Raw genomic sequence first — 18,509 nt, forward strand, 5'->3', positions numbered from 1 at the left:
CAGAACATCGCTGCAATGATATCTGGTGCCATCTAGCTTCGTGAATGGGGAGAGTAGCTGAGATCTGTCATAACAGAACATTGCTTCAATGATATCTGGCGTCAACTAGCGTTGTGAATGGGTATAATGTCTAGACTGCGAATACAAGACGATCCCCTCTTTTTCAATCTTATTTCAATGCAAAAAAACACTGTCTTATATTCGGGCCAATACAGTATTTTATATGCTCAAAATCTACTATGCGTGCTAAAAATCTTTGATTGCTCGCCTAATATATTTTTCTGTGCTAAAAATCTATAATTTCTTGCCATACACTTGAACCAGAATCGCTGAAAAACGCTTCCTCCTCCTTCGTGCTCGATGCTAAGAACTTCATCGAGTGACGTCATCACCAAGATGGAGGCGCCGGAGCGCTATGATGACAGGAGGAGGTAAACAGTAGCTTTAAAGACGCATTTCTCGTCATCTGCGCTTTGCTAAATTGTTGTATATAGTTGAATTGTCTCAACAAATGATTTTAATTCCTAAAAAATTTCATGTAAGATTTCAGTTTAGGTGTCATATTCACTTTAACGGATGTGTTCTAATGAGTGAGGTCAGGACCTGTTTTCATGTTGGTTGACTAGTCTGCATGTGAGTGTCTTTTTGTTTGTTAAGGCATGTAGCAGCTCCTTGCGGTTGTCCTTATTTTGTATTTTTGTGTTTGATAACCCATTCATTAAAAGGTGGGAAGGGCATCAGCAAAGGTCTTCCATTTTTTATTACATTACTCAAACAGCATCACATCTAAAGCTTGGTGGTACAGTGGTGCCTCGACACACGATCTTTTCAACATCCGACGTAAAATTTGACTCGCCATTTGTTTCTACATCCGACGACATGCTCCAAATACAACGATTTATGACAGCGCCGCACTTTCTTTGTTTTCCTGCAAGACAGACGAACGTTGGATTTTCTTGTGAGAGAAATCAACATGGATTCCAAAAATGTTAGCGCAGGGGGTGAAAAAGGGTAAAAGGTGATGCTTATCATTGAAATTAAGATGGAAATAATAGAAAAATATGAGCGTAGTGTACCCGCCCGTTAAATGTCTACGATCTCAACCGTCCTCCTCAGACCTCCGTTCGCCAGTTTTTATAAGTTAAGGTGACAATTATTTTTATTGTAAGATCGCCAAAGAAATCGCCAGCTTTGCCAGGTTTTTAATCATTTATTATTTATATATATATATATATATATATATATATATATATATATATATATATATATATATATATATATATATATATATATATATATATATAATTATTGTCTGCCGCAGCTGACGCCAACAACACAACATGAAAAGTGAAAGTTAAAAACTACTATGGTACTCTCTCACTCTGTCACATCAGCCATGCGGTGCGTTCAGTTACACTACGCATAACACAACCGGCACATTAGAACCCAATTTAACTGATTATTACAGGTATTATTATTGTTATTACTATTATTATATTATTACTCAGATTTTTAAATTTTTTTGTTTTGCTCTGTGTATTTGCTATTTGCAATAGTACCAGCAGTATTTATTAAAGGGTACCATGGATAGAAAGACATGTAGTTCTTAAAAGATAAATGTTTGTTGTGAAGGATTTGCCGAAACTTATGCCAATAAACGGCGCGGTCCAATGAACGCCTGTGTCCACTCGGCTTTCTCTGCCTCTTAGAGCTCAATGTGCAAAATAAGGCGTCAGTATAATCTGTTGGGTATTAATACATTCATTCGTTTTACGTGTTGCTTATTCACCGGGAAGCTACCAGCAGGATGATCAACATTCTGGACATCTGCTTTTACGTGACAAAATTACGGTAAGATGTCATTAGATGCCATGAGACGTCTCGGTAGAAAAAAACTTTTTCGTCTATTGTAATGCACGGCTATCAGCAAAAATAATCAAAACTGCTGTAGTGTGTTTCACTAATCATATGTAAAGCACACGGCAGCTCTGGATGCTATCTCCATAATAATACTGAATAAGTTGTATCACACAATAGTTTACCGTGAAGATCTGCAAACAGTTTTTGACGTCAAACACTCTCCTGTTCTCGTCACTAGAGCAGGGGAGTGCTGTCACTAGCGAACTTGACACATAAACGCTACTCGACTCATCCCTTTTGCTGTCCTTTACATTAATGTTCCACTCGGGTTCAAATTGAAAGGGCAGAACCAAGGATATGTTAATGTAGTCAAAGAGTCACACGGTGGAATTCCGGCAGCGTGTCCATGTGACGTCACCGCCCTGCGACGTCAACAACAATGGCGACCTACAAGTTAAAATAATTTTACAAATTTTATTAAAAATAATTTTTTTAATTAGGTTTTAATTAGGGATGTCAAATTTAACGCGTTAACGGGCGGTAATTATTTTTTAAAATTAATCACGTTAAACTATTTAACGCATGCGCGGAATGACCCGCTCATGCATTGCCTCAAACAGATTACAATGACGCACTTGAGAGCTCAGAGGCAGAGAAACGTGTTTTGTTTTGTGCTTTTTCTTAACAAAGGTATTCCACATGCGACGTGCTGGCACTTTGTCTCTTTATTAGCACATTCATCGTCAACATTAAACACAGCTTACGGCTCTTGGCAGGCCGTAACTCTAACTCACTGCACCTGCATCATGTGAGTAAACAGCATTGGCGCCGCGTACACTTCAAGGTACCTCGGATAATTCTATATCAGAACATTTCAAAAGCCGAGTGGACACAGGTGTTCATTGGACCGCGCTGTTTATTCACATAAGCTTCGGCAACTCTTTCACAACAAACATAAGCATCATTCAGTGAAAGCACAACAAAAATAATATCTCTAAAAAAAAAATAATGTTCACAAATAGAAAAGCGCTTCAATCTGTATTAATGAGGCCCTATTCTCACACAGTTAAACAACAGTGCAAAGAGAACTGGCATTCCAAATCAAAATAGCTATGCAACATACACATAAAACTTACTCAGACTTTGGTCAAACGCTATTCAAACATTTGGTTTAGTTCAACAAATATACTGGATGGCAATATTTATTCATAATATACATACTATCAGAGGTCAAGTACGTTGTGAAGCCAGCACTCAAATGACGTGGATTACCGTGGATGGACCAGTAAACAGGAAACTACGGTGTCAGTCGAGGGACAAAACACACTGGCTTGATTTCCAAGTAAATTTAAAACTTGCCATTGACACCTTGTGGTGTATTTAGTATATCTAGTTTATTTTTTGATTGAAAATTTTATAAATGTTATTAAAATGATAACATTAAGAAGGGTTTTAATATAAAATTAGTATAACTTGTACTAACATTTATCTTTTAAAGACTACAAGTCTTTCTTGTGGATCCCTTTATCAGAAAGAATGTTAATAATGTTAATGCCATCTTGTGGATTTATAATAAATACAGTACTTATGTACAGTATGTTGAATGTATATATCCGTCTTTCATCTCATCTTTCCATTGCAACAATAATTTACGGAAAAATATGGCATATTTTAGAGATGGTTTGAATTGCGATTAATTACGATTAATTAATTTTTAAGCAGTGATTAACTCGATTAAAGATTTTAATTGTTTGACAGCCCTAGTTTTAATACCAAATTATTATAACTCCTCCTAACATTTTTCTACATGTCTTTCTATCCGTGGTACCCTTTAAGGATTTAGTGTAGCTTTTCGGGCTGTGGAACGAATGAATGGAATTATAATGTGTTGTTGTGGGAAAATCCTGCTCGACATGCGACCATTTCGATTTACAAACAAGGTCCTGGAACGAATTAACCTTGTATGTAGAGCTACCACTGTACTTTAAAATGTGGGTTGCAGCTCAAAGCAATAAAATAGACTAGCAGTAAATTGAGGCACTTGAAAGTCAAGATGCCACTGTGTTTTCTACCATTGCTGGCAGAGTTTGGCAACACACTGCCAGCTGCACAGGTGTATGGGGTCTCTCACATTGTAGAATGCTTAATCTGCCTTAATCTACTTGATGTCTGCTAAGAAAGCTATGTGAAATAAAGACAAGGAAGTTGAGGAACTCACGTAGCAGGTTCTGCTGCATGGACTCGGAGCGGTACAGACTCACAGTGCTCTTCTTGAAGACGTTTTTCAGGAGTTGGGCCCTCTCCGTCAAGCTGCACAAGAAAACACAACACGAAAGACACACACACAGAGACACACACAAGTGCACACAGTCAGCTAGTGTGTTATGCGCATGCTGGGAGCCACAGGCTGATTTAACGATGCATTTATCAAGCGCCTCTACCTGCTGGCTCCGGCTCCATGTAGGGAGACAAAGTGGCCGAGACACAAAGTGTGTGCGAAATATGTGAAACAGCAGGAAAGTAGGGAAGGAATTTATGTAAAGCTAACAAATGCGTGGCCGCTCATACTTTTTTAATGTGTGTGTTCCACTTTTTTTTCTTTCTCACGTGTGTATGCGTGCGCATGTTTGTGTGTGGGTTTGGGATAGCGGCCAGGCCAAGGGATCACTTTCAGCCAGCAGGAGATCTCACACGGATCTGCCTCATGCTAATGGGCGCTGCAGGCCTCTCAACCCAGACAGCTGCATACCCCCCCACAGCCTTACCCACTACCAGCACCCTCCACTCTAATACAGTGTCATTGTGTCACAAGAGTGCACGCCTCACATGATGACAACTGCCATTTTTAACAACATGATTGCTGATATTACAGTCAAAAGTAGTGGCATTAAGAGCAATCAAAGTCTATGGATTTAAGTGCAATTTAGAGAGTTCTACTGGATTCTACTGATTGCTTTGGAACAGCTTGCACAATGCAACTCGATCACTTATGTGCTTAATGTTTCATTTTTCCTTGACAAAACGTTTAAATTTTCATGTGCTTTTGATCTAGTCCTATTTTCATGGCTCTAATAAAATGATTCATTCTGTAACTTCACATTACAAAAAATGAAATATTTTTAGATGGCAATAATACAAACAGCTATTTTTTTTTAAACTATCATGATTGTACTTAATAAATAGGCTATGAACTCTATTTCATAATGTGCTTTTTACCATTATCTTTAAAATCAGAGATCCCAAACCACCGTACCGTAGCGCATTTGCGACCGGGCCGCAGAGAAAATATTAAACTATTTGTTTACGACCGCAATCTAACATGTGCTTTTTGACTAATCTGGGAAGAGATTTGCGTATGTCGCCCTCTAGTGGTTGGCCACCATTACTGGGGTGTTTGCACACATATAGCTGCCTTGCGTCAGTCAATGTAAACAGTAATGTTAGCTGCTGTTAGATCTGTGCTGCGGGCGGCGACGTCTCTGGACATTTTTTTATTTTTTTTAAACGGGCAAAATGCTACTTGCTGAGCAAGAAGAAGAGCCTACAATCAAGTCCATTCTGCATAATATGTGGCTAAAAGCTAGCAAACGAGGCAATAAAAGTGAATGCATTGAGAGCATCATACCTCGTGGCGAACCGTATTACTAAAGCCAAGAAACCTTTCACGATTGGAGAACAATTCATTATGCCTGCAACCAAGGATATTTGACAACAAGTTTTAGGAGAGGTAGCTGTTAAAAAAGGTTTATTCAGTGTACGGTGAGTTACATTTCCCCAGCACTTAATGTTCATTTTTAGCCATGTCATGTAATTTTATATTTACTGTATTTTTCGCCACGTTACAGGTCTGTGGAAAAAAAGGCCCACATCACATCGGTTCGTGGTGCAAAAAAGGTTGGGGGGGCCACTGTTTTAAATGATATCTAATATAAAAATTGAATAGAATTTTTTGCAATAAATGAGTTCTAAAACATATTTTTGTTATGCTTTTGTTTTGAATTTGGCCATATGATCGATGATTGATAAATTGATTGATTTAAAAAATAATTATAATATCTTTTATTTAAAGTAAAGCAGTTTAAGTCCAATGAATATCCTTAAGTGGTTTGGAGAGGAACTGCCAGATGTACAAGAATAAAACAAACAACAGTTAGGGTTTGCCAAAGCTGTGAAATAACGTACATTTTATTTGATTACATTAGTATCATTTTTGTAACTAGAATTTGTTTTGGGCTTTCATTTTGGGGAACAATGATAAATTAAACTGCCAGTTTTTCAGTTAAATAAAAACAATTAGGGTGTTTGAAAACATTTTATTGATGAACCTGTAAAATGTAATTATTGAAAGTAGTCAAAAAAGTGTACAACACTGAAATACTAAGGCATTTAACTTGAAGTACCGATATTGAATCCAAAAGGTTTATAATGAAAGTGGCGAAGCAGCATTGCCAGCAAAACATGCTACGGATGTCAAAAAGGCCCAGTATAGGTTAGTAGAAAATATTACATTCATCTGAGTACTGTATAATTATTAGTAATTATTTACAAAAAGATTAGTGAAGAGCTAAGTTTTAGATTCACTGCATGTCACCTGCCACATTAATAGCACAACATGACAACATAAAAGACCATTATTTGATATTTTGTGTAAAAGCGCCAAGTATATAAAAAGTAGCAGAAAATGTACTTTATCTAATACGCCCACAATAGCCAAATAGAAGAAAACCTAATAGCGAAAGTCATTTATGGAAAATAAATCAATAAAATCAATGGCAAAACACAATTATGTCAGTTCGGCAAACACTGCATTATGGCTGAAAGTAGCATTTATTTTAATGTAAGCAATATTCATGGTAGATTAAACCTGATGTACCTAGTTATACTCATGTTTAAAGGAAAATACAAATATTGTATTTAAAAGCAGGGAAAGCCTGGAGGGAATATAGCGTTAAGTAATGCCAGGCATTATAAGACAAAATGCCCCAGTCTATGTGAAAGCTGGTTGTCGTAACTCAACATAAAGTAAGATAATCTTTTTGTTCAGGCAACTCTTTTTCTGCTGTTTTGATTAGCAAAAGGGTTGAAATAGGCTGAGCATTCAGAAACGGTGATATTTTGCCCTAGTTTATTTGTCCGAAGTAGATGAACATCAGGGTTATATAAGTATAATTATAGTTAACTCTATATTGCCAAATGTATCACATTGATACACCTAAAATGTCATGATTTTGAGACTAATTCAGAATTTTGACATTTCTTTTTGGGGAAAAAAAAAATGATGGATGCAAGTCAACACATGCATCTACAGGTTCCATGAGAAAATTAAACAGGATTTAGCAAAGGTTATAAATATTAGAGCGCTTATTATTCATATTCATTTTGACTTTTCTTTTTACAAATTTAAAAAAAGGTTTCATTAAGACCTTATTTTTCATATTTTGTGATTCTCTGACAACTGCTTCATTGTTGCAGGCATTAAAGGGTTAAGATCTGATATGGTCTTGTATATCAAATGTAAATATATCAATGTTGAGTATAAGTAAGTTAAATAAAGTGCAAAACCTGCGTCATAAAATATCTTTTTCTCTTCCCTTATTTGTGCCTCACCACTCTAACACAAAGTATTAAGTTCTCATGGAATAATCTAATAACCAATGTTGGAACTAACACCTTTACATTTCTTAGGCTACATCACGAAACTACTTTTTGCTGGAACTTCTAACATTACGCATTTTCTCATTCTATGACGGCCCTAAAGTTATTTTTTGAGTGTTGAGGTGTGAGTAAAGTAACTCAAAGTAGTTACTTTCATAAATGAATAACTAGTAATTACCGTAGGTTTTTTTTTTCAGAGAACTACAACTCTTCAAAAGTACCTTAAACACTGCTTATAACTGGTTGCTAGATAATGAAAATAACTTAATGATTTTTTATTCATTCCCGATAGAGAATTTAATTAATTAATAACATTGATTTGTCACTCAGGCCTACTAGTGCTCTATATTTTTGTCTACTAGAACCATAGGTTATGACTTTTGTTTTTGCACTGTAAAAAGATGTAAAGGTGAGTCACGTACCTTTTCCCATGTACTACAGCTCCGGGATCTTTAGATAACGCCTCCAGCTCCTGCACCTCATCCACCAGCGTCTTGAAAAACACTTTCTTCACCCTGTAACCAGACAACAACGACAAATACGCACATGCACACACACAGACACAAATCACAATGATGAGACTTTAATTTAGGCCAGATGCCGACTGCGGAAAAACACTGAACTTTCATGGAAGCCCAAACATAAAAGCAGTTATTGGAGGAGATTCCAAAGGAATTTCCTAAACTGTAGAGATGAGAGAGGGAGAGAAGACTCACACTTTGTAGGCCACGTCAAAGACCAGCGAGGTGATAGGGATGAAGACCAGGCCAGTCCAGAAGACCCCCGAAGAAAACATCATCTCCGCCTGACACAAGCATCACAACACATAACACACAGGTGAGTGTAAGACAATACAGAGCTTTCCAGCCCATCAGATAAGAAGAAGAGCTCTTAGAAAGAAGCAACACCTGATAACAGCCAGCCTTCATCATCCTCTTCAGTGGCTCTTAATGAGAAGCATACATGACAAAACAAACAGTCGTGTTGTGGACACGCTGAAAGGAGTTGGAGCCAAATAAGTGCCCTAATCTAGCGTGACTAAATGATACCATGCTTTTGTCTGGACTCACGCAGCCCCTTGGGCCTCACAGGTGGAGGAAGTACCTGTGAAAGATTGAAGTGTTCCTTTCACCTGAATTTGAGGGGCTTTTTTAATGATACGCTCTATGTGAGCACATCCAGCAACTGGCCATTCCTCAGAATCTGCTCACTTTTTAGAGGGATTTCCAAATTGTGGGGCATGTACAAAATGAAAAAGGTAAATACAGTGGTGCCTCTCCTTATGCTTGACCAAGCTTATGGGTTTTCAAGATTCCAGCTGTCACTGGGACAATGCTTTTTCAAAATATTGACTTATGCACATGAGAATAATACTTTGTTAATTTGAAAAAATACAACTGCTCTTACTCTAAAAAACTCATAATTCAAGATACATTTGCTTAAAAATAAACAGATAACTGAAGTTTATTCTGATGATTTAAAGAGCATATGACACCACAAAAAAAGTCTTAAATGGCATTATTATGTGAATTAGAATCATATTTTGAGACGATTCGACTATATACAACAATTTAGCAAAGCGCAGATGACGAGAAATTAGTCTTTTAATCTGCCGGTTAGCCACGCCTACCATTATAGGGCTTTAGCGTCCCCAACAGGTGGATGACGTCAGCGGTAGACTGGGCTCATCGGTTTTACTATTCAGCCCATTGAGGGGGAATTGTTCAGAACGAGGAAAACGCGACGAAGAGAGCCGCAAAATGTCATTGTTTCAGTCTCTCTACTCCAATATTTTTACAGGATATTCTTTTTATGCAAGTATTTTTCCCCAATAGCTATATAAATGGCTTGAGAAGGACCAGTCAGCCCGTCGAGGGGGAACTATTCACAATGAGGAAAACGCGACGAAGAGAGCGGCAAAATGTTATTGTTTCTGTCTCTTTACTTCCATATTTTTACAGGATATTCTTTTTATCCAAGTATTTTCCCCAATTGCTAAATAAATAGCATGGTCAAGACAAATAACAATCTTGTGCTAAATGGAATATGAAATAATAAAAATCCATTTATTCAAGACGACATGGCAAAATTACTCCATAAAGGTCAAAACTGTCGACTTCACCTTTACTGTCGCACCTCCCGAACGATACTTTATGACACCTAAATCGGACATATGTCATTTCCCTTCCCCGGCTTCGGAGAATGTAAACAAACCAGAAGGAGTGACAGCTAGCCGACATGCTAACCCGAACCGAGTGATGTTTCAAAGTCTTCAAAGCGGAAAATCACACAAAGCTATCCTGGATTATTTGACATGACGACCCGGTTGTCGAATGTCTTAGCGGATCGGCAAACCGCCCGGCGGAGAGCAATTTACAGTTCGTTCCCCGGAGGAGGGTGGCTGGAGCTAACGCAGCTAACGTGCTGCTGCTAATGCATTAGGAGAGCTTTTTACATGCCGATCAATGATCAAACGTAAGTAGTCCTTCATTTAAAGGAAGTTTGTAGTGTTTACTTTGTAACCGCTGTATTCGTATTTGACATAATACAAAACAAGATGTTTACTCACTTCCTCGTAAGTCCAATGGTCCCACAGTAAATATCCACAGTGAATGGGAACCTTTTGAAACTCCAAAAAGGTGCATACGCCTCTCCCTCATACAGAATGATTTTTCTGCAGCCGTTTGGCTGGCGTGATGCGAAAAATAAACGTATTAATCCGCAAAATCAGCTGAATCCTTCGTCCTCATACACAACAGTACACTGTAGCGTGAAGAGGTCGTCTTCTACCGTACACGTCACAGCGCCCTCCTCCTCAATGCAAGACCGAAGCCGGAAGTCACTCATTTTCTTGGAGCGGGATTCAAAAAACTAAATAAATATAGCGATCGCTTCCACACACATCCAAGCGGTCCATATCCTTCAGGAGCATAAAATACCGCATGTATTATGAAATAAACATGCTTTTTCGTGTCACAGGCACTTTAATTTAACACTTGGTGAGTGGGCAGGTGCACTACAGCCCAAAATAATGTGATAACTGTACCGGTACTTTGATTTTTAGTCTTTTCAGGCAAGTGACTATTTTTTTTGTTTTGTTTTGTTTTGTTACTGAACAAAGTAACAAAAACTTTCATTTAACCTCATAAAGAACTGGAATCACATATGGGTCATGTGGGTCACGAAATTAGCATTTGTGTACAAGTATGGGCTAAATAGCCTAAAATGTCCAGAGGTTCACACCAGTTCTCCCTTATAATTAGGGTTGTCCCCGATGTGATCACGTGATCGGAAATTGGGCTGATCGCGCCACTTTTCAGAGGATCGGAATCCGGTGAAAAGGATCGGGTTTTTAATTTAAAGGGCAGGTTAAGAGAGCTCAATTTATGAGCGTTTCACTCGCTTAAATTGTATTGAATGCATGATTCGCAGTCTCAAAACTCATATTCCAAAAAAAAAAAAAAAAAAAAAAAAAACATTGAATTGACCGCATTGTTTTTGAGTCACAGCGATAGCAACACCTTAGCAACGAGGAATGCGCCCCGCTGCCGGCCGCTATGCGATGATGTCACTTCCAGGAAGCCTCGCCAGCATTTCAACACGGAACTATAGTACCACGCTATTCTCCCTACATATTGCAAATATTTTCTGGATTTTACTCACGAGATTCATCATGCCATCTCGATGTGTAGCAATGAATTGCTCACACGAAAGCTCAAGAGTATACGAGTGGTCCAAAAAAACTTCTGTAAGGATTTGGACATGTCTTGTGAAAGTGGAAGAACTTCTCCCCGGCTCTTCCATCGCGTCTTTGTTTTGAACATTTCAGCGATGACAGCTTTAAAAAGCCTTGGCGAATACAACTTTAGTTTTTCAAAGACGTAAGTCCGGCCCGTTCTAATTCTCGAATTTGATGCAATTCTGTTTATATTTAAGGGGTTAATCCAACTGCCTTTTCGTTAAAGTGTGAACTGTTTTTGTTGTTGCTAGCCGGGTTTGGAAAGGGACTGTAAGTCAAGTGCAAAAACACAACCCCCCGCAAATTATCTTTGCAGTTATGAGTTAAAAATGAGATGTTTGTTTCGACGAACTCGTCCAAAGTTTATATTTAAAAAATTACACCAAAATCCAAAAAGCTCTTCAGCTGCCCTTTAACTGCTTCAGACCTGAGCATGCTGCTGAAGGACATGACACGTTCGCGTCTCTAAACCAATAAATACACTGAATTTAGTTGCTATGGCCACTTATGGGAGATGATTGGACGAAACCTAAACCCATCGATATCAAATCATGAGGTTTAGCACGCCCTCTTTGCCGTTTTTGGCTGTTTGAAAATGGCTGAGACAAAACGCAACTTCAAAAAGGCAAACATAAGAGCTCATTTCTAATCAAAAACTAAATAACATTAATAAATAACCAATAAAAGCATGAAATATCACAGAGGGAAAAAAATGCAATTTGTTCTGGTGTTTGAGTAAAAATCAGTGATGATTTTTTATTTTTTTTTGCCCAGCAGAAAAAATGCGGGTCTGAAGGGGTTAAAAAAAAAAAAAAAAAATATATATATATATATATACAGGACTGTCTCAAAAAATTAGAATATTGTGTATTCTAATTTCCTGAGACAGTCCAGTATGTTGAACTAGATGCGCATTGACAGACTCGGCCGCGTCTGGGCAGCGTTATTAAACAGCCGCCATCTTAAAGCAGTACAGCGCTAAGCGCTAGTAAAGAGCGCTAAGCGCTAATAAATAAGATTAACGTTACTGTCGCTACTAGCTCACGTAAAGTTAGCCCTGCGGAGGGCTAGGTTTCAATTAATTATGACCACTGTCGATGCGTGGCTAACGTGTCTTACATACAGGCTTTAACATAACATAGCATTGTGGAGTGATGAGGGTGTAAAATAAAAACTTTATCATGCTAACTATCAGTTTTAGCTCAGTAGTCATTGCTGGATAAAACACCAAGTAGCACTGGTCCCTAATGTGCTCCAGTACAGCCTGTATCATACATTTATTTTGAACACTGCAAAAACTCAAAATTCTATCAGGACTTACAGTTTAGACTAACTTAAAACTTAACTAGAACTTAAAAATGGCTTGACACAAAGAGAAATTCAATTGAAACACGTGGGAAAAAATCCTAACTTTTAAGTGATGTGTGTTATCAAGCGTAACGGCATTTTTAGGTAATATATATATATATATATATATATATATAATTAAAAAAAAAACAAAAAGATCTAAAAGTTTTTTGAGTGAAAGCAGTGAATTATTATTATTATTTTTTTTTAAATTCTAGCTACATCTGAGATGCAATTGTTGGCTGTTTTCAACAATATACATCGAAAATAAAGACATTGATTGACTGAAAATGGTTCAAGATTAGATGAAATGTCTTGTTTTCTCATGTATATTTATAATTGCTCTTCACCTAAAAATATATTTGTTTTATCCGATTACTCGATTAATCGATAGAATTTTCAGTCGATTACTCGATTACTACAATATTCGATAGCTGCAGCCCTAATTTATATACATATTTTTTAAGGAACAAATAAAACTATATATCAATAAAATGTTAATGAATACAAAATTAATACAATCAAAATGAATAATAACAGATATACACTCCTGGTATAGCCCCTAACAACACTCTTAAGTTTATTTATTCATTTTTTAAAAATTCATTGTATTAAACTCATTGCCTGCCATTGGCAATGAAAGATGTCCAATACATATTAACTGGGAGGAATAACTGTCAATGTCAATTAGGATCTCCCAGTCCAAATGGATTGGATGTCTAGCACTGTCAATGGCAGCCAATGAGAGCCCTATAAAGGATGACTATGCTTGTATCTAATAAATCTTATAAATATAGAAACACAATAAAACAAAGTGCAATTTAGACTGTGTAGTAATTAAGCCGAAAATGTCTCTCACACAGGCATATACACGCACACACGAACGAACACACACGAGTAATTTTGTGTGTTGATATTTGCCTTTAAGGAGCTGGGCCTATTGAGTGACATCAGGAACTGCAATCATGCAATTAGTTGAGTTTAGTGTCTACTCCATGCTCCCTGTGAATGTTTTCATTTTGTATTTCTGCGTTGGACTGATTGTCCTGTTCAAAAAAGTCCTGGAAGTCACCCCCCCCAACTTTGCTGGACCGACAGCATATGAGAAGCTCGTTGAAATCTAAGATTTGGGTTTCCAACACGAATAAGAATTATTTCATGACGCAAGAGCTCGCAATTAAAAAAAAAAAAAACCTGTAAATTATAAACTATTAGCAAGCTAACACAGTGTTTGTATACAAGCAATTGAAATACAACTTTTGGAGCACTATTTTGAATTTAACTTGAAGACAATAATCTACAAAAACATATTATATACATATTATATATCCTCAATGGCACTTACTAATAAAGTCGTGAAATAATTAAACTTTCAAGACAACGATTTTTTGGCGTATACACAAGTAATTGAGGAGATTCGGGGGATTTGGGGGTTGCTTTGTTGGAGGGGGCAATGTGAGGGTGGGGGGGGGGGGCTTGTATCTTTCAGCTTTCTGTTTAGAACTGTTTACTTTGGGCCGCCTGCATTGAAATGTTCTGTCATTACGTGTCAAAGTGCACAACTCAGCGCTCCTCTCATTGTGATGTGCCACTTGTTCAAACTGCCGGGGCCCCCTCAGCTGTGTCCTTCCTGTAACGTGACACACATAAGGGGCCCCCGGGATGCATACACACGCGGGCGCGCGCACACACCCATCAGTGTCACGAGTATCAAAGCAGCATGTTAGGCTCAAATGCGCTAATCTACCGCCCATTAGCTGAAAATTGACTTTGATGCGTGACAAAACACGGCACTGGGAGGAAACCTCAAATGAAAGGAAATCAAAAAAGTATTTTCCCCCACAGTGGCATGTATAGATGAATGGAGCTTTTCTGTGCGGCTCACCCTAATTAAACTGCAAAATTACACGCAAAGGGGCAGAAATTGCCTTGTTTTTCTTGTAAGTTGCTTTAATTATTTTCAGTTTTTGGCTCAGGTTAATGATAGCATTTAAGTTGTCCAAAGAGTATATTAAAGATAAATAAATGAATAAATACAACCCCGATCTCAATGAAGCTGGGATGCTGTTTTTAACATATATAAATAGGCATTACAATGATTTGCAAGTAATGTTCAACCAATATATAATTGAATATACTACAAGGACAAGATATTTAATATTTAAACTGCTAAACTTGATTGTTTTTAGCAAATATCATTGACCTAGACTGAGGAACTTGAGGATTGTTCATCAAGCAGCTTTATGGAAAATCCCATACTTCAACAGGCTAATTGGGGACAGTAGGGTACCATGTTTGGGTATAAAAGGAGCTTCCCTGAAACCTCAGACATTCACAAGCAAAGATGGGGAGAGGTTTACCTCTTTCTGAACAAGTGCGTGAGAAAATAGTTGAACAGTTTTAGGACAATGTTCCTCAATTTGTCAGGCCGAGATGACGAGGCGGACTCAGCTGCGGAGGTTCAGGCAAAAATTTTATTTTGAAAACACAGGTTCTTCCGCTGACATGCGGGAATGAGAAAAAGCACAAACGAAAAGCGCTCCAACGGAGGAATGAGTTAGGATGACTAGAGACAAAATAAGGTTTCAAACACAAAGCGCTCCAAACGGGAGGTAAGGCAAAAACATAAAGCGCCCCAAAAGGAGGAAAAATTCAGGCTGACTAGGATCAAAAGTTACTAACACAAAGCACTCCAATGGAGGATAATGTACAGAATAACTATGATGGCTATGGCGAGAGGCTGATGTGACTAACCTTACATGAAAGACACTTCTGCACAAGACAAGGGGAACTAGGGCATTATATACACACACAAGGTAATGTGGAACAGGTGGAAACAATAGGTGATTAGCTGACAAGAGGAAGGGTAAGTACGCGACTATGAAGAGGGTGAAGCCTTCAAAATAAAACAGGAAGCGACGAGGCATGACACAATTGCAACTGCGAGGAATTTAGAGTTTTCATCATCTATCCACAGTCCATGATACCGTCAAAAGGTTCAGAGAATCGGGAAGAATTATTGCATGCAAGTGGTAATGGCAAAAACCAACACTGAATGCCCATGACCTTTGATCCTCCAGCGGGCATTGCATCAAAAACTGATATCAGTGTGTAAAGAATACAGTGGGGAGAACAAGTATTTGATACACTGCCATTGGGTTTTCCCATTGGCAGTGTATCAAATACTTGTTCTCCCCACCAGGGGTCGCGTTAACCGAATATTTTCCGTCGTTGACCGTTTTAAAACGGTGATGGAAAAAACTGAAGTCCATCTGTCATTTTGACAGGTTGCAATTCACACCCCAGACCACAGGGTGGCGAGTGAGCATATTAATTAGCTATTGTCTCTCTTGATGCAGGACGTCTTTGGCCTTACTCGGAAAAATGTCAAGGCAACTGAGTGTTTGCCTGGCACGGCCAGACTGTTCTCCCTGTATTCTTCAAACACTGAGAGAAAAGTCTGGGACACAGCCTCTCGAGTAGGTACAAAATCAATCGACAAATCAGATTTGTTTATTTGCGTGACGTATTCTTCACGAGCAACGTCACTCTTGCGCGCCGAAAGTCGTCTCTACAACAACACGGATGGCGAGAGCCGACAATATGTTCCAATCCGCGGTAAATTCAGTTTTAAATGAGCTAAAACACATCGACACGAGACATTGACAACAGTCTGTCTCGCGCTAGCCATGTTGAATAAACTCCGTTCTCCTCGTATGTTTACTTCCGCGCGTAAGTCCCTCGTCCTGCCCTCGTCGCTTTGCTAACGGCACGTCTGCCCGTCGCTGATTGGTGCACTCCGCTGTCTGTTTGCCTCTTGTTAAACTTGTTCGGACAGAATATTAATTAAAAATGAATGAAAACTAAATACTATTGAATATGTCATTATTATCATTTTAAAAATGTAAGTGACGGGTAAAAATAGATTATGACCGGATTTTTATGACACTGTCAGTCAAAATGACAGACAACGAAAAAGTCTAGCGCAACCTCTGCTCCCCACTGTATTACCACATGGGCTCAGGAACACTTCAGAAAACAAAATTCAGTATATACAATTTGGCACAATAACAATAAGTGCAACTTATAAGTTGTGTCCTTTGGGCCAAAGAGGAAATGAACCATTCAGACTGTTATGGACGCCAAGTTCAACAGCCAGCATCTAATAGCATGGGGCTGAGTTTGTGGGAACCATATGCTGCCATCCAAGCAACGAGGTTTTCATTGACACCCCTGCTTACCTAACCAAGACAATGCCAAACACCATTTTAAGCTAGTGTCAAAAAGCTTTTCTAATTGTTGTCAATTATTTATGTACAATATATACTACTCTTCAAAAGCTTCAGTTTTTAATGAAAAACCTGAAATGGTATAAACACATTTTATAGCCCCTTTCACACACGGCAAAATACCGGGAACATTGCGGGATTTAAATGGGTACCCCATATGTGTGAAACCAATTTCCCAGGTCGACTGGCACGGAGATTACACGGACATTTCACAGGTCGCGTCTTAGTATAATGTCCGGGACTTTCCCGGGAAGCGGTGTGCGTCAAAGCAGGCGTTAAATTCCCGGGTCACAGCACGATGGCTGATGATGTAAATATCATGGCGGGTCGATCGTCACTTCCTCGGTCTTCGCAGAAGGACTAAAATCAATAAGCAAACATCATAATTATCAACATAGCAAGCTGGAAATAGCTAAATTAAACTGAAAACTTAACAAAATTAAATTGCTACGGGATCGTAGAGCCGAGGAAGAGAGTCCATCGTTCATCTTTGGAAATGTGTGGTTTATTTTGTTGCAGATGTTAGGGTCTGCTATAGCGTAAATAAGGTTGTACTTCAAAGCAAAAAACAATGGAGGGATGCATTCTAAGGTTTATTACATACAAACAAAAATACATGCTATCGCGGAAAAGGGGGAATAACACAATGGGTCCGTGACAGTAGGTCGACAGGGATCAATGATACTAACCTAAGTGGTAGGCAGAGAGCTGATAAGACAACAAAACAAAGCCGGCGGGGTTCTTCCTTCCCCTGGCTGCTTTCGGGCTGGCTCTCCAGCGGTTAGAAGCCACCATATGAAATACCAGCACAACGTCGGGGATATTAAAACAAGGGCGGCAGAGGTGTCAAATGGCAGCCAACAACTTAATATCACGACACCTTCCCCTGGGCTTAAATACAGTCTTGATGAGCTTGAATTGGCTGCAGTTACGACGTCGGGAACGCTTCCTCCGGAACAAAACACGATTTGACCAACATTGTGACAGCCGATGCCGAGAAAAAATGATGTAATGTCCGGGTTATAATATCGCACTAGCAGCCCCCCATGGAGAGTGCCAGTGGGCAACATGGGACAAGTCTGTGAAAGTGTCGAACCCGCGTCATTTTCGGGACATCTCCACATGCGTGAAAGCAATGACGTGAGTAAATCCCGCGTCACCTTACACGGGACTTTCCCTGGATCTGTGTGTGAAAAGGGTTTATGGCACTCTGTTTTGAAAGGAAATAAATACTGTGGTACCTCAACTTATGAACGCCTCTACAAATGATACTTTCAGGTTACGACATGCATAAACGGGAAAAATGCCTCTTGTTACGAGTGAAATTTCAGGTTATGAAAGGCTAAAATAAAGCACAATATGGGGAGTTGCGTGTATGGGCAGCTATTCGCAGCTCCCAGAGTTTACTGAAAGTGACATATTCATAGATGCTCTGCCATTGGCTATTGTCGAGCATCTTCCTGGCATTTAATTGGCTAATACCGTACAATGTATGTTTATGTAGTTTCCTCTTCATTAGCACTTCCGGCTGTATGGTCTCGGCTGCTTCTCGTGAGCGTTTTATTCACTATGGCCCCCAAGAAAGTGATGGTGAAAAGAGAAATAGAAAAGAAGAAAAT

The 18,509-nt window shown here is 38.7% G+C and overlaps 1 protein-coding gene across 9 annotated transcripts in view; it reads right to left on the bottom strand.

The window, feature by feature from the left end:
- Positions 1-18,509, bottom strand: part of atp8a1 (ATPase phospholipid transporting 8A1) — a 196,433-nt gene that overhangs the window by 6,171 nt on the left and 171,753 nt on the right. For 8 of the 9 annotated variants that reach the window (XM_057850549.1, XM_057850545.1, XM_057850550.1 and 5 more), the window contains 3 exons: positions 8,232-8,320; positions 7,938-8,030; positions 4,079-4,170 (listed from right to left, as the gene is read on the bottom strand). In XM_057850549.1, coding sequence (XP_057706532.1) covers positions 4,079-4,170; positions 7,938-8,030; positions 8,232-8,320 — 274 coding nt within the window. Of the gene's footprint in view, positions 1-4,078; positions 4,171-4,665; positions 6,452-7,937; positions 8,031-8,231; positions 8,321-18,509 lie in introns of those variants that run through there. The other variant, XM_057850551.1, reaches the window with a different exon arrangement.

This window comes from Corythoichthys intestinalis, chromosome 11 (assembly GCF_030265065.1).
Source record: "Corythoichthys intestinalis isolate RoL2023-P3 chromosome 11, ASM3026506v1, whole genome shotgun sequence".
NCBI lineage: Eukaryota > Metazoa > Chordata > Actinopteri > Syngnathiformes > Syngnathidae > Corythoichthys > Corythoichthys intestinalis.